Source organism: Panthera leo, chromosome E1, assembly GCF_018350215.1.
Source record: "Panthera leo isolate Ple1 chromosome E1, P.leo_Ple1_pat1.1, whole genome shotgun sequence".
In the NCBI taxonomy this organism is placed as follows: Eukaryota; Metazoa; Chordata; class Mammalia; order Carnivora; family Felidae; genus Panthera; species Panthera leo.
Window position 1 is genome coordinate 20,514,243 of NC_056692.1, and position 14,772 is coordinate 20,529,014.

The following is a 14,772-nucleotide window of genomic DNA, read 5'->3' on the forward strand; positions in this document are numbered from 1 at the left end:
CAAAGGGGACGGGCTAGCTGGTCTCTATGGCCTCTGACCAGCTCTGCTTTTATGCTTCTGAACTGTATGAAAGTGTCCTGTAAGTGAGGCCTGCATTTTCAGCGGGAGATGTCTGCATCACGCTGGATCCTCCCTCTTAGTATTCTGGAACCTGGGAACAGGACCAGAAAAAGTAGAATATGGTGCTATTCCAGCACTAATGGCTAGTTTGACAGATGGGGTGATAATCTTGAGCCATATTATTTTATGATTCAGTTTTAATTTAAATCAGGAACAGCTATTAAAATCCCTTCAAATGTCTTTTCGGCATTTGTAGAGATGATCATTTGCCTTTCTGTTGTTGTGTAATCTCTTCCTGTAATGAGTTTGATGAATAGAACTCCTAACGTATAAAAGAAGGACAAAGGAAAAGAGGAAACTTTAAACAATAATAAGATAAGAGGCAGTGTTCAGTGGACAAAGCATCCTAAGTGTAGTAGGCTGAAGAACTGCAACCCCCCCCCCCCACCGCCCCCCAAAGACATCTTTGTCAAATTCCCTGGATTCTGTGAATGTGACCTTACACAACAAAAGGTGTGATGATGCTAAGGATCTTGAGAGGAGAAGTGTATCCCGTATTACCCAGGTGGGCCCTAAATGCCATCACAATTGTAGTTTTAAGATAGAGGCCGAGGGAGATTTAACACAGACACACTGAAGAGAAGGCAGCATTGTGACCACAGAGGCAGAGATTGGAGACATGTAGCCACAAGCTACTAGAAGCTGGCAGAGGCGAGGAACAATCCTCCCCCAGAACCCCTGGCATGTGGCCCTGTGGACACCTGGAGTTCGACTTCTGGCCTTCGGAATAAGAATGGATTTCTCTCTTGTTAACCCACTTGTTTGTTATAGTAGCCCCAGGGAACGCAAATGCTAAGGTGGTTATATTTTTAGTCATATTTTCTTATCAATGTCTACTTTTCTTACATTGTGACCAGAAAAATTGGCTTATGAGAATTTTACTTTTTCAATTAACACTTGAAAAGTAATATGGCAAAACTACTTTTCCTGTAGTTACCCAACTGCTTATAGTTCTTCACACACAGTGGTGGCTCTCGGCTCTGGAATGCCCTCCCTCCTCCCTCCTCCCTCCTCCCTTCCTCTTTCCCCTAAGCCTCTCACTTTTAGGACTCAGCTTGGATAGCACTTCCTCCCCCAAAACCCCTCTATACTCCTTGCCCTGGGCTAATGACTTCTCTTCAATGTTTCCATAATGCCTTGCACATCTCTAGTTTGACCCTTCTCATTCTTCGTTAGAGTGACTTATTTATCTGCTACACCCACCACTGAACTGTTAGCTTCTCCAGAAAAAGACCCATCTTACCCATCTTTCTATATGTTCTTAACATTCTTCCACGATTTATTTATCCATCAGCTAATGTGAGTGGCATCTATGCCATAGTGGCCACACTATGTGCATGGCCGCCATAGTGTGGGTTCAAGAAATGGTTGAAAAACAAGGAAGGAATGAAGCTATGCCCTTTTTTTTAAGTGAGGAGATGAAAATATACTGGCCTATGAAATGGTGGAAAAACGCAAATAAATAGGAAAACAGTTTTTATTTTTTCTGGTTATATTTTCTAAGATGAAGTTGCATGCCAGTCATCGCATTAGGTACCAAAGTAAGATACTCACACAACATCACCCGCGTAATGTCGAATTCGAAAGTCTCGATCAAACTCCAGGATTTTGTCTGAGGCGCAGAGCTAAGAAAATCAATAAGGAGATTATTTTGAAAACGGCTATTTTCACTTTCCTAAAAATATACTCCAATTTCATATAAGATGATGATAGTGTCACAAATCATGATACCATTATGAATGAGATAATGCCCCACCGCGTGAGGCTTATATGGCAAAACCTTCGAGCTTACACCGGAAATCCACACAGCTGGACTTCATTTCCCAGCCACCCTTGCAGCTGGATATGGCCAAGTGACCAGGTGCTGGACAATGGACGGTGAGTGGAAAGGAAGTGTGGTTATGTCAGGCCAAATCTGGTAAGAAGTGGGTGATCCTTTCTGCACTTCCTTTTCTCCTCCCATTAGCTGGATGCAGAGAAGGATAGTGGCAAGGGGAGGGAAGAGCTGGAAAATGGAAGAAGTCCAAGTCCCTGGGAGAGAAGTGCTAAAATCTTGGCTGCTGCCTGGGTGCGGCCCAGCCTATCCAGAGTCTCTTTCTCTTCCACACTCCACTCAAGGAGCACCACACTGAAGGCGTGCTGTCTGCTAAGTGCACATGTCTCAGTCAGTCCTCACAACTGATAAAGTAAGTTAAGTATTATGAGCTCTCTTTTACGTACTAAGGCCCAAGTCACATGGCTTGTAAGTGGTAGCTCTGATGATTCTTGGGACCAGATGTAATGTCTGTGCTCTCCACGTACACAACGGCCTGGCTAACTTGTCTTTTGCTAAGCTGGGACTCAATTCAGGTCCATCATTTCAAAGAAGATCAGCCTCCTGCAGCTCTTTCTCATGGAAGAGGAATACGTTCTGGACAGGCAGTTTTTATATAGCCTGGTGGTCTCCATTGCTTTCTGTAATTTTACTTGTTATAGTAACACCCAGACTTCTTTGTCTGCCCTGTGAAGGATCACTTGACATCCTACAGGTTCTAAAGCAGACATCCAAGAATCCATAAAGCACTGAGTGCACTTACGTACAAAAACTTAAGTTTCAGTATGGTGGCTTCTAAATTGATAACTGGACTAGTAAAGGAATAATTAGTTTATTAGTTAGACAAGTGAATAATTCCAGGAAATGAGAGTCAGATTTCCGAGGTCCAAATCTTGGTTCTGTTTTTAACTTTTTAAACTTAATACTTTATAAATTTTTAATTTCATTTCAACTTTAATAATTACTTCTATCAGAGAGTTGTTCTAAAGGTGAAATGAGATACAGAGAGCAACATAACATACATAACATACAGAGGGATCTCCAAAAAATTGAATTCCTCTTTCCTTCTGTCTCTCATTAACCATTTTACAAAACCCTTTTATTTATAAAACTCCTCATGGAAAAGGACCCAGGAGATGCCTACGCTGAGTATTCTCACCTTTGGATACTGCAAAGTCTCAACCGATCTGAACACAGAAGATTTTAGATTTTTCTTTACTTTCTGAAAAGAAGTTATGTTATCATTTAACTTTGTACGCTCACAATACTTTAAATAGTAATTTCATGGTTTATTGGATCATTTACGTGTCTCTCCATGATAACTTTAACGTCTAAAAAACAATTCAGCCCCATAAATAAATACAAGGCAGAAACTTATTTAACACGTCCATAAAGCAAGATAACATGTAACCAATAGCAAATGATAATACCTGGCTTAGCATACAGCAGTATAGCATTATTTAAAGGAAAGGTTCATAGTGATGAAAATATCCTGACTGCTTGGTTATTTCATTTCTTTCCCTCATTAGGGCAATAATCCCAGAAATTAATTGGGACACTTTAAAGGTCCCAGTATCTCAGGACTTGTCTGGGGGATGACAAATCCTGGAGGAAGGAGCTACCTGGTTTGAGAGTCAGAGAAACCTGGGTTTCCACATTTAAAGGAAAAAAAAAGGGGTGCCTGGGTGACTCAGTAGGTCAAGCCTCAGACTCTTGGTTTCAGCTCAGGTCATTATCTCACAGTACCTGAGTTCAAGCCCCACGTCAGGCTCTGTGCTGACAGCTGTGGAGTCTGCTTGAGATTCTCTCTCTCCCTCTCTCTGCCCCTCCCCCCCATCTCTCTCTCTCTCTCAAAAAAAAAAAAAAACAACTTTTAAAAAAATAAAATAAAGGAAAAAAAAGAAAGAAAATTCCCATTTCTGCAGATAAATCACCATTTCACAATTTCTTATTAAATCGGTGGCAACTGCTTAAAAGTACTATGTACAGTTGCTACTTTAAGAATGAGATTATGTTTCAAAATATTTGGTGGACAAATTTAATTCAGGTGTATAAATGGCCAAGGTGAATCAAAATGAGGTCACTTCTCATATGAGACTCATAGTTAATTTATTTAAATGAAGTGGAGCCTTGCATGTTTTAGTTTTAAACTGAATATTCCCTAAGATCTATTTGGTATAATCGTGACCAATTCAATTCAATTTTACAAACACTGATTAGGTGCCATCTGGTAGGCAGGATGTAGGTGAGTCTCCAAAACCTGGGCTGGGATTATAAAGGACGTGGGTAACCCAGCTCTCTAAGACAGGACATCTGCCCACGTAATAATACCATCTTTTAATGGATTGCTCTAAATAGTGTAGGTTGCTTCTAACTTGGCTCACTGCTCTGTCCCCAGCATCCAGGATTACGCCTGGAAACAGCAAGTCCTTGTATCAAATGTGGGAAATGTTCTGACCAGAACCCTCATGTCAAAGGTCAGACTGTAGTATCTGACAGCCGACTGACTTGTAGGAGGGATCCAAGTCAGTCCTCAGTAACAGACCAAGGAGAATCTTTTAGAAATAAACTGGCCTAACATAAATATCAGTCAGTAATCTATTTCTTGATGATTTGTGCTTTTATCCAGTTAACTGTGGATTCTTACTCTTCTGATTACACAGTTTCAAAGGGGACAAAGTCAGAAAATAGATTTATTTGTGCAAAAAAAGAAAAATGGCAGTGTGTCAAAGATTTACATGGAAATATGGAGGAGCAGAAATGTTTGCTCCTTTCTTTATGGAAGTGATGGTGCACGGAGCCTGTTTCTACTTTAGTCTATGGCTGCTAGACACGCCTGTATTGGTAGAGTGTCAGGGACCACCAGGATGACGGTCTGCCCCTCCCAGGACAAACAGATACTTCTGCGAGGCACGGCACAAAGGTCTGATAACCACGACCGCCACCACCCCTTACAGAAATGTCATCTGTTTAGCGACATTTTTAGAATGTGAAAAATGGGGAGTTTAAAAGGATGCCCATTCGTTTAAGGGAACGAATTCCTTGTAACAACGAGAATTACAGCTAGAATTCCCCTCATTTCAAGAAAGTCACATAGCCTGAAGAACTATGGCAGAGGACACATACTACGTTTTATAACTGATGACAGTAAAAAGTCAAGGACAAAAGCTGTTTTTGGTGCCAGAATTATCCGACGCAGGAACAAAATTCTAGCACATGAACAAGGCCTCTGTACCTATTGGTTATAAATGACATCATGCTTTCTAAAATCATGTTCATTTTTCCTATTTCTAGCAAATTGAATAGTCTGGAGCTCCCTCTCCTGGATATTATGATTTTTATCAGTCTTGTCATCCCATAAACCAGACAGGCAGGATTTACTTACAGTAGTAAGTTGCTTCATGATTGCTTATGCTCTTTCTTGCTTAGTTGAGTGGACCTCTTTTAACCCAACATTTAAAACCATTTAATTGTGTCCAGCAATGGGGAAAATCCTACACATCAAAAGTAGAGGAAGTTCTCATGAAGCACACTACCTTTCGGCTGGAAAAATGACCATGTTTGCCCAATTTGCTGTTAAGTGCTTCGAGGAACATTTCATCGGTGACCTTGCCGACATTCATGCAGGCGTCATCTAGGATAGCAATGATCCCCTTGTGCTGCTGCTCCACAAGGTCCACGATGATCTGATTGTTGAAGTAATCAATCTGCAGGACACAGCACGGAAGTAATCAATCTGCAGGACACAGCACAGAAGCAGGTCCAGAGGGAACAGAGAGCGGGCCAGGCAAAACACCGATGTCTCCACTGGTTTCAGGAGTTTAGGTCAAGCTTCCTTGGTGTTACGTATGTGAGTAGCATTAACGAGGTCTGATGCTAAAATGAGCACATGTTCTACCACAGGTTTAGTTTTTAACTTCTTTGTTGACTCTGTCATGAACACTTTGTGTTACCTGAGTATAGCTCAAGGCAAAAAGGATAAAGTTGGTGATATTTCTCTCATCACTAACTTTTGTTTGAATCCTATACCTAACCCTACTCCTTCATACCCTCAATCTCCCAATCTGTGTGCCATTACCCACAAGAGCCACACTCCACTAAGGACCGACAAGTAACCTTAAAGTGTTATTCGATATGTTACTTCATGAGGTTTAGGTATCATACCACAACTTGAATTTTTAGTTGTATGGCCCCAGATGACTAAAACTCAAAAGAGCATCTTCTCCAGCTTCCCCAAAGTTAAAAAGCATTCATGGGTCTAACAGAGTTTTGATATTTCTCTGGGAAAAATACAAAAAAAAAAAAAAAAATCTAATTCTGAGATGAAAGTTTCCACAAAAGAGAAGAATGAACTTTTCAGGGGCACCTGGGCAGCTCAGTCAGTTAAATGTCTGACTCTTGGTTTCAGCGCAGGTCATGATCTCACGGTTCGTGAGACAGAGCCCCATGTCTGGCTCTGCACTGACAGTGTGGAGTCTGCTTGGAATTCTCTCTCTCTTGCTCTCTGCCCTCCCCACCTCAAAAATAAATAAATAAACATTAAAAAAAGAAGAAGTTCCAAATAACATCTGCCTTTCAGCAACTTCAATAGACACAGAGTTTACACAAAATTCCTCTGCTACATCTGTTTATTTGGATGGTCTACAACACAAATCTCACCACACTCAATGCCGGACTAACTCAGGCTAGCTGTACATCATTTGAAGGTGGGCAGTCTGTTATCACACTTTTAGTCCTGTGTGTTCCTGTGTCCCCCTCATTCAGGAGGTACCTAAACTCGAGTGTTGTCTCCATCACCTACCATAAGACCTATACGTTCACAATGGACTATTACAGTCTCATATGGACTCCTGCTCTGGGCGCTCATGCCGGTTATCTGTCTGTGGGTTTCAGCTCTCCCCCTACTCTTCCAAGTTCTCTTCTGTATCCATGGACTGAACGTCTGCAGACTGGGTGGCTTCTACTTCCTTTTTTATACTTTTGCTAGTTTGCTAAATCAGTGAGTCTCAAGAGGATGACTTTTTCCCCCCAGGGACATGTGGCACTGTTGGGGGACATTTCTGGTGGTCATGACCACATGTGCCATGGGAAGAGGCCACTAGGCGTCACGATGCACAAGACAGCCCCATAACAAAGACTCATCTGGTCCAAATGTCAATGATGCAGAGGTGGGGAAACCCTGGCCTAAATATTTACTTTTACTGTGGACATGTATTACGTTTCCTAATTAGGGAGAAAAAGTTATTTCCATCTTTCAAAAAAATATCCTTACTATTCTCAAAAAGCAGTAACTCTACACTAATTATTAGCTGAAGTCTTAGACTTTGGGAGTATAGAATTAAAGACTAAGTCTTCTGTCCCAGGGACAAAATAATTAAGTCCTCTAAAGTTCCAATTGTAAAACTAAAGCGACTAGTCTTTGCTGAGAAGTTCAGAAACTTTTAGTTTGTAACTTTAATGTTACTTCAGTGCTTAAAGTGGGGCTTCCAAACCCGGTTCTTCCAGCAACCTTGATTACCAGGAGGCTTCTTGGGGGTTCCAGGGGGCAAGAAGAGATGTGACGAGTAGCTCAGGGGCACAGAGGTCTCCCATTGCCACCCCAAATAGGGCAGCTTTGTGCCTAACAGTCAAGTTGTCAACAGTCAAAAATGACATAAACTACAGCACCAAAAGCCTGTAAAAGTGAGTCAAGCATTAGGGACCTTCTGATGGGAATCCACATATATCACCTCTGAAACAGACTGGCAGAAAAACACTGATTCTGAGACCACACAAGACTCCAGATCTAACAACCAAGGACATACGCGGATCAGGGACATATATCAGATGACACCAAGGGAATGCAACGAGCAGGATCCAGACTGTGGGCAGGTCCACAGAACAAACGACTCGTTCTCTTCGTTGGAAGATTGCAGGGAAACAAGAGATGGAGCAGGAAATCTATACGTATGCGAGAGTCCTACCAACTGACCACAATGTAAGAACCTTACCTGGATCCAGATTCAAACTGTAAAAACAAACCTGTAAAACAACTGAGGAAATGTGAACACTGCGTGGATATTTGAGGATAATAAGGAATGACCATTACATTTTTTTTTACTTTGATAATGGTATCATGGTTATGGTATTTGTAAAATACCACACAATGTAAAAGGCTTTACCTTTCAGAGAAGCACACTGGAATATTTACAGATGAAATAATATGATGTCTGAGATCTGCTTCAAAATAATCTGGGGGTGTGTGGGTGGGTACAGATCGACCCAAGACTGGCAACCCACTGTAACTGTTATGGTGGGTGACGGGTCCATGGAGTTTATTATACTACGATCTCTGCTCTTATGTGTATTTGAAATCTTCCATAATAAAAAAACATTAAACAAAATCAATCACTATGTTCAGAAATTGAGTTTTTAAAGGAAATAATTACCCAGAATAGAGATTTTAATTTGGGGAGACCTGGCATGTAGTTAGTACAGTAACAATTACCTTGGATCTAGCTTTTTGCCCCCTCTAGGACATTTATTTCCTGGTTTATTTTGCTAAGGATTTTTGCATTTTTAGGGCTTCTGCTCCTTTTTCAGATGTTTGGAATAGCCTACTAGAACTGCTGACTTTTCTCCTTATCAGCTATGCCTGTGGAATTGGATACCCCAATTATTAAAGGGTATTTTTGGCCAGTATCTCTGAATCACATCTGAATCATAAGTTTCATGATTAAATTTGCTATAAAAATCTAAGCTTCAGTTATACTGTGTATTAAATTGTACACCAGATCTGTTCAAAGAAAGCTGCTTCTAAACTTAATTGAATTCCATCTCTAATGTGCTACGAGAGTTCACGGTGTAAATCAAAATTGTAGGTGATCCTATTATAAAGTAATAATACACCTTTTGGTTCATTTGTAAATTGGTAAAATTACACTAACATACTTGAACAAAATTTGTTTATGGTATTCTGATGTTTAACACATGATGGAAGGTGAATATGAAATTTGAGGCAGGACAGCTATTAATTATACCACTGTCTCCCTTTCTGAATGGGAGGAGACAGAAAGTAGGAAGGTGGTAAGAAATATAAAAGTAATTTACATACAACACCTCAAATAGCTTTTTACTATTACATTGGATACTTAAAAAACACTGTTCTATTTGGCAAGAGGACAAACACAGTTTTATAAACACAGAGACGTGGAAACTCAAAAGTTTTTGCATTTTTTTTCAAGTCTGTTCTCAAGACTGTTTAAAAATACAAATTTAAGGGGCGCCTGGGTGGCGCAGTCGGTTAAGCGTCCGACTTCAGCCAGGTCACGATCTCGCGGTCCGTGAGTTCGAGCCCCGCGTCAGGCTCTGGGCTGATGGCTCGGAGCCTGGAGCCTGCTTCCGATTCTGTCTCCCTCTCTCTCTGCCCCTCCCCTGTTCATGCTCTGTCTCTCTCTGTCCCAAAAATAAATAAAAAACGTTGAAAAAAAAATTAAAAAAAAAATACAAATTTAAAAGAAAAGTTTAGTAGGTTTCATCCTGTCTTAAGCAGGGGGTCTAATGGTAAGCAACAAGAGAGCCAAGTAAGTCATGCTTTTTGGCTGTGACGTCTGGGGCCTGTGTCCTGGGGCAATCCCGCTCACTGGTTCTACCTCACTGCAACTGTTTGACTGTAACAACTGTCAACGTTCACAAAGGGCCATGAGGTGATAACAAGGTGTGACACGAAGGCAAGCCAATGGAAATAAATGTGAATGCAGGTGTTTCCATGCATGGATTTCAGAGAATATAAACCATATTAACTGGAGATAACAATGCCATTTAGATTACAGAGTAGAAATAAGAGGAGAAAGAGGAAGGCAAGAAGACAAACTAAATTTGGAAGCAAAGTCCAGCCAATTTGAGGCAAAAGTCACTGCTCCGAGTAACTTCTAAATGACACTAAACTCTCTTAGACAGATACAAACCAGAAAACCCATGTGGCATCAGCTAGAAAGTGCAAAGGTGGTAACTCAGCATTTCTGGGCACCAACAAGGCAGGCCAGCAGCTTAGAGAAGTCGCACCTATCAACCCTGAACGTGACTTGTAATCGCCTATCTCCAAAAGGGAAGCTAATGTTTACGTGTTGCACATACTCGAGAAGATTAAAACAAAACACCTAAAATGGTAAGATCTGACATTGTTGCTGACACATGAAGCACATGAAGGTGCTTCCCGGAGAAGCCCACTCACATGCTTCCAGGGGATCCCCTCCCGCTGGTACTCCTCCTGCTCTTGCTTCAGAACCAGCTGGATAAAGAGCTGCTGCAGCTTCTCGTTGCAGTAATTGATGCAGAACTGCTCAAAGCTGTAGGAAAAGGAATCCGTGAGGTTCAAAGAATTATAAAATAAACAACAGAGTTTTAAGTACCTTGTCCAGTTTACCTGTTGTTGTCAAAGATTTCAAAGCCATAGATGTCCAAGACACCGATGACAGTGTTCTTCCCATGGACTGTGGTGTCATAGTTCTTAACCTCAATAATGTCATTGATGCGAGTAACAATCCAACAGAAAAGGCGTTCGTATATTGCCTGTGAGGAAAACGACATCATTAATTCTCAGTCCCCACATGGGACTGAGTCTTCTGTTTAGATTTGCGGTAAGTTTTACATTACCATCCACCTTCTCCTTACCATTCAATGTAGCTGTTGTTACTCTAAGCAGAAAAATTAGAGATGCACATCACCTGTTTAAAAACTACATGATGGGGGCACCTGGGTGGCTCAGTCGGTTGAGAGTCCGACTTGGGCTCAGGTCATGATCTCACGGTTTGTGAGTTCGAGCCCCGCATTGGGCTCTGTGCTGACAGATCAGGGCCTGGAGCCTGCTTCGGATCCTGTGTCTCCCTCTCTCTCTGCTCCCCCCCTGCTCACACTCTGTCTCCCTCTCAAAAATAAATAAAGATTAAAAAAAATTAAAAAAAAAAACCTACATGATGAAGGGGCACTGACCTGGCTCAGTCGGGTGAGTGTCCGACATTGGCTCAGGTCATGCTATTTTGGTTCATGGGTTGGAACCCCGCATCAGGCTCTGTGCTGACAGCTCAGACAGAGCCTGGAGCCGGCTTTGGATTCTGTGTCTCCCTCTCCCTCTGCTCCTTCCCTGCTCACATTCTGTCTTTCTATCTCTCTCAAAAATAAGTAAAACATTAAAACAAATTTTTTCCAAATAAGAAAAACGACATGATGTATGCAACACTCAAGTAAATGGTTTGGGTTTTTTAAAGATTACTATCAGTCATTATGGCGTTCCAACACCATCCCCACGTGTGTCTCTGTGCCCAGCTACATCAATAATTGGCCGACTCCCTTATAGAATTTGTTCCATTGCTTTATTGTGAGTTTCATCCAGTATTAAAAAGTGGGGAAGCAGGGTGCCTGGGCAGCTTAGCCGGTTGAGCGTCCAGCTCTTGACTTTGGCTCAGATCATGATCCCAGGGTCGTGGGATCGAGCCCTGTGTTGGGCTCCACACTGAGAATGGAGTCTGCTTAAGAATCTCTCTCTCCCTCTACCTGTCTCCCCTGCTCGTGTGTGCTCTCTCTCTAAAATTAAAACAAACAAACAAACAAAAACACAGGAAACCAATGAGTTAATATCTATGTCCCAGTAGAGCCCTATGGATTCTAAAAATATAAACACTGATTTATAATGCTACGTAAAGATCTGGACCAAAGACCACAGTTTGAAGTCCTTGAGAATGAAACACATATCCAATACCCAAGGACACTCACACAAAGACACCCGTGGACAGACGCACCACACACTCACACACATGCACGTGCTGATACAAACACGCTCTGCGGTGCCACATCTTGACCACACTCATCGTCAACAGCTCCCTCCAGCTACTCTGTCTCCACCTGCACTCATCTACACAAACTGCCTCCAGTTTTCGCCTCCCCTTTACTCTTTGATCCACTCTAGGCTCTGCTTACCTCCCACCACTCCCCTGAAATGGTTCATCAAGGACCCCAAGCACCTCAGTGTAGGCACTTTCTTGTGCTTCTATATGGACATCTTAGTCAGACGCTCAGTCTCACTCCACCTGGTTTCCCACCCTTTTCTGGAAACACTCTCCTCTCTGGGATTCGTGATATGTCACTACCTTAATTTTCCTTTCATTTCACTGGCTGCTCCTTCTTGGTGACCTCTGATAGGGTCTCCCCTAACTGGCCTCAGTCCTCTTCACTCTCTTAACACCTCCTGAGTCATCTCCTTAGATATTACACAGTAGTAACATAATAATAGCGATATGTAATAGTAATATTCCCCCAACGCAGATCTCTCCTCCAAGCGCCAGATTCCTGTGCTTGCCAGCCTACCTGACAACATGCCTAGAGGTCTCGTGGCCGTCACAGACACACGTACCGCTAGGCTCCTGATCTTCCCATCTCCGACAACTGTTCATACTCTACTTCTAACCAAGAACAAATGACACCAGAAATTTAGGAATTTAGTCATTCATCCATTCAACAGATATTTGCTGAGTACTTACTATATGCAGGTTGTTGGAGACACAGTACTAAACAAACATAAACACAGTCTCAGTCTCCAAGGAGCATAGGGAGTAGAATGAAGGAAAGAATTTCCCTCTCTCTCTCTCTCTCTCAAGGTGAGTTGCGTGGGATCTGAGGATAATTTAACCTGTTTGGAGTTCAGAGGCCAGGGAAAGCTTCTCTGAGAAAGTGGGCTGAGACCAGAAGGATGAGTAAGAGTTGGCCGGGAAAGAGGGGGAGAGAAAAGCAATCCAAGCAGAGGCAACAGCATGTGCCGAGGCCCTACAGCTGGAAGGAGAAAGGGATAACGACAAGCTGCAATTCCTGAGCACTGGAATGAAGAAAGGAGGCTGGAGTGTGGTGTGGAAGGAAGCAGGAGACGTAGGCTGAAGCCAGACTACATCAGGAATAACCCTTGATTTTATCATTCCCCAGACAAACAGGGGCTATGGATCTCACATCCCAAATATGGTCTGTCTCAAATCATCCTCTTTTCCCCATTTCTACACTACGTGCCATGGTCTCTCTCCTGGATGCTGAACTATCTCTAACGGTCTCCTCACTGCCACCCCCAGCCCCCATAAGATTCGCCATGCTCAAGCCAGAGGCATCGTTTTAAACATGCAGACTTGCTGTCACTGCCTCTGCTTAGAATCTCCCACTCTCCACTGCACTCGGATAAATCCAAATTCCTCTTGAGACTAAAAACCAAGCCTGAGACTTCTATGGGTAAAAACAGAATATGCGGCAACCTAACCAACCAGCAAAAAGACCAAGAAAACAAGGAAATGTAAACTTGGGGACACAAAACATGTGCCATGCAGATAACAGATACAGAGTTAAAGTTACAAGCTCTTACAAACTGGCAATAAAATGAGAGCGGCCTTGAAGAAAAATGTACAAACGACATTACCAGGAAATTCTCAGAGTGGATTTAAATACCTTACAAAAAAATATGGCAAGACGCTCAAATACACTAGCAATGAAAATTAAAGTTAATAATCAAGTATTACCGTCCACCCATAAACTCAGTAAATTTAAAGTTTAAAATCAGTGTGTCCCGAGCTCTGGTGAGCTCCTTCCTGGGAGTCTGTCCAACGGAAATAAAAGTGCTGGTGTGGAGGGATACACACACACGGATCTGGCAGCATTATCTGTCGTGGCAGAAAAAGGAAACAAGGTGAATGACTTAGGAGGAGGATGGCTAATAAATCATGGTGCCATCACCACACAGACACATTAAAGACAAGGGATGAGAACTCCATCGGGGAACCTGAGGTGGTCTTCATCAAACACTGGCGGAGCAAAGCAAAATGCAGGACGAGGAGAGGGCCCATCATTAGCTTCCCAGTCAGTGAGCTTCACTTTCCTCAGAATGTGTCCTGAGAATGACGCTCGCAGTCAGGGGGTTTTATGGAGACTGTGATGGCCCCAAACATCATGGTTTCTCAAAGCCTTAACCCACTTTCTAGGAACGTCTGGATACATCCTCACAGAAGTAGCGAGAGGGGTGGGTAGACAGGAGACCAAGAAGGTAACAAAGAAGCCACTGCTGCAGCCTTGGTAAAGGTCTGTCGACACCAGGCCCGCGAGAGTGTCAGTTAAAATCCCACCTTGGCAAAGGCGTCCCTTCCATAGCTAGCTTCTTGCTCCGTGTGCTGCTTGTCGATGATGTCGCGACCTGTGGCCACCGTCCGGTAGAGAAGGGCTTTCTCAACCATGTCCGTCTTGGTGGAGAGCAATTCTGCTATGATAGAGACAACCTTGCCATTGTCAATGAGAGGCGTGTCACCGTCCACCACGAATTTTAAATTTCCCTAAAGCAGGGTGAAGAAAAACAAGACACACCATTTCCAGCCAGATTCTGAAACATTACATCCGGGACATATTTGCCAACTTAAGATAAAATTCAACGTGACCTTGTTTGTAGCACAGATTTCCTACACACATCATGTTTATATAAAAATCTAGTGCACTGTCCATCTCTCTTCTCCAGACACCCACCTATCTTTTCATCTGCAGTGTTTGTTTCTGATGGACAGAGGTTTTACATTTTTATGTAGTCACATCTATGAATCTCTTGCTTTACGGTTTCCCTTACTCTGTGTCATACTTAGACCATTCCCACTCCAAAGATTTTATGTATATTTAATATTTTCTTCTAATACACCGTTTTCCCCCTTACAGTTAAGCTTCTAACTCACTTAGCATTTATGTCGCTGTGTAGTGCAAAGAATCTTAACGTTATTTTTTCAGAAGGTTAGTTAGTTGCTCCAATATTATTTATTGAACGGTCAAACTTTTTCTCCTGATTTAAAATGTCA

General features: G+C 42.3%; 1 protein-coding gene across 1 annotated transcript in view; it reads right to left on the reverse strand.

Moving 5' to 3' along the window:
• MYO1D (myosin ID) overlaps positions 1 to 14,772 on the reverse strand; it is a 357,670-nt gene that overhangs the window by 235,371 nt on the left and 107,527 nt on the right. Inside the window, exons 8-12 of the mRNA XM_042916054.1 lie at positions 14,062 to 14,265; positions 10,338 to 10,483; positions 10,146 to 10,260; positions 5,470 to 5,640; positions 1,675 to 1,745 (exon numbers count right to left, since the gene is read on the reverse strand). Coding sequence (XP_042771988.1) covers positions 1,675 to 1,745; positions 5,470 to 5,640; positions 10,146 to 10,260; positions 10,338 to 10,483; positions 14,062 to 14,265 — 707 coding nt within the window. The remainder of the gene's footprint in view (positions 1 to 1,674; positions 1,746 to 5,469; positions 5,641 to 10,145; positions 10,261 to 10,337; positions 10,484 to 14,061; positions 14,266 to 14,772) is intronic.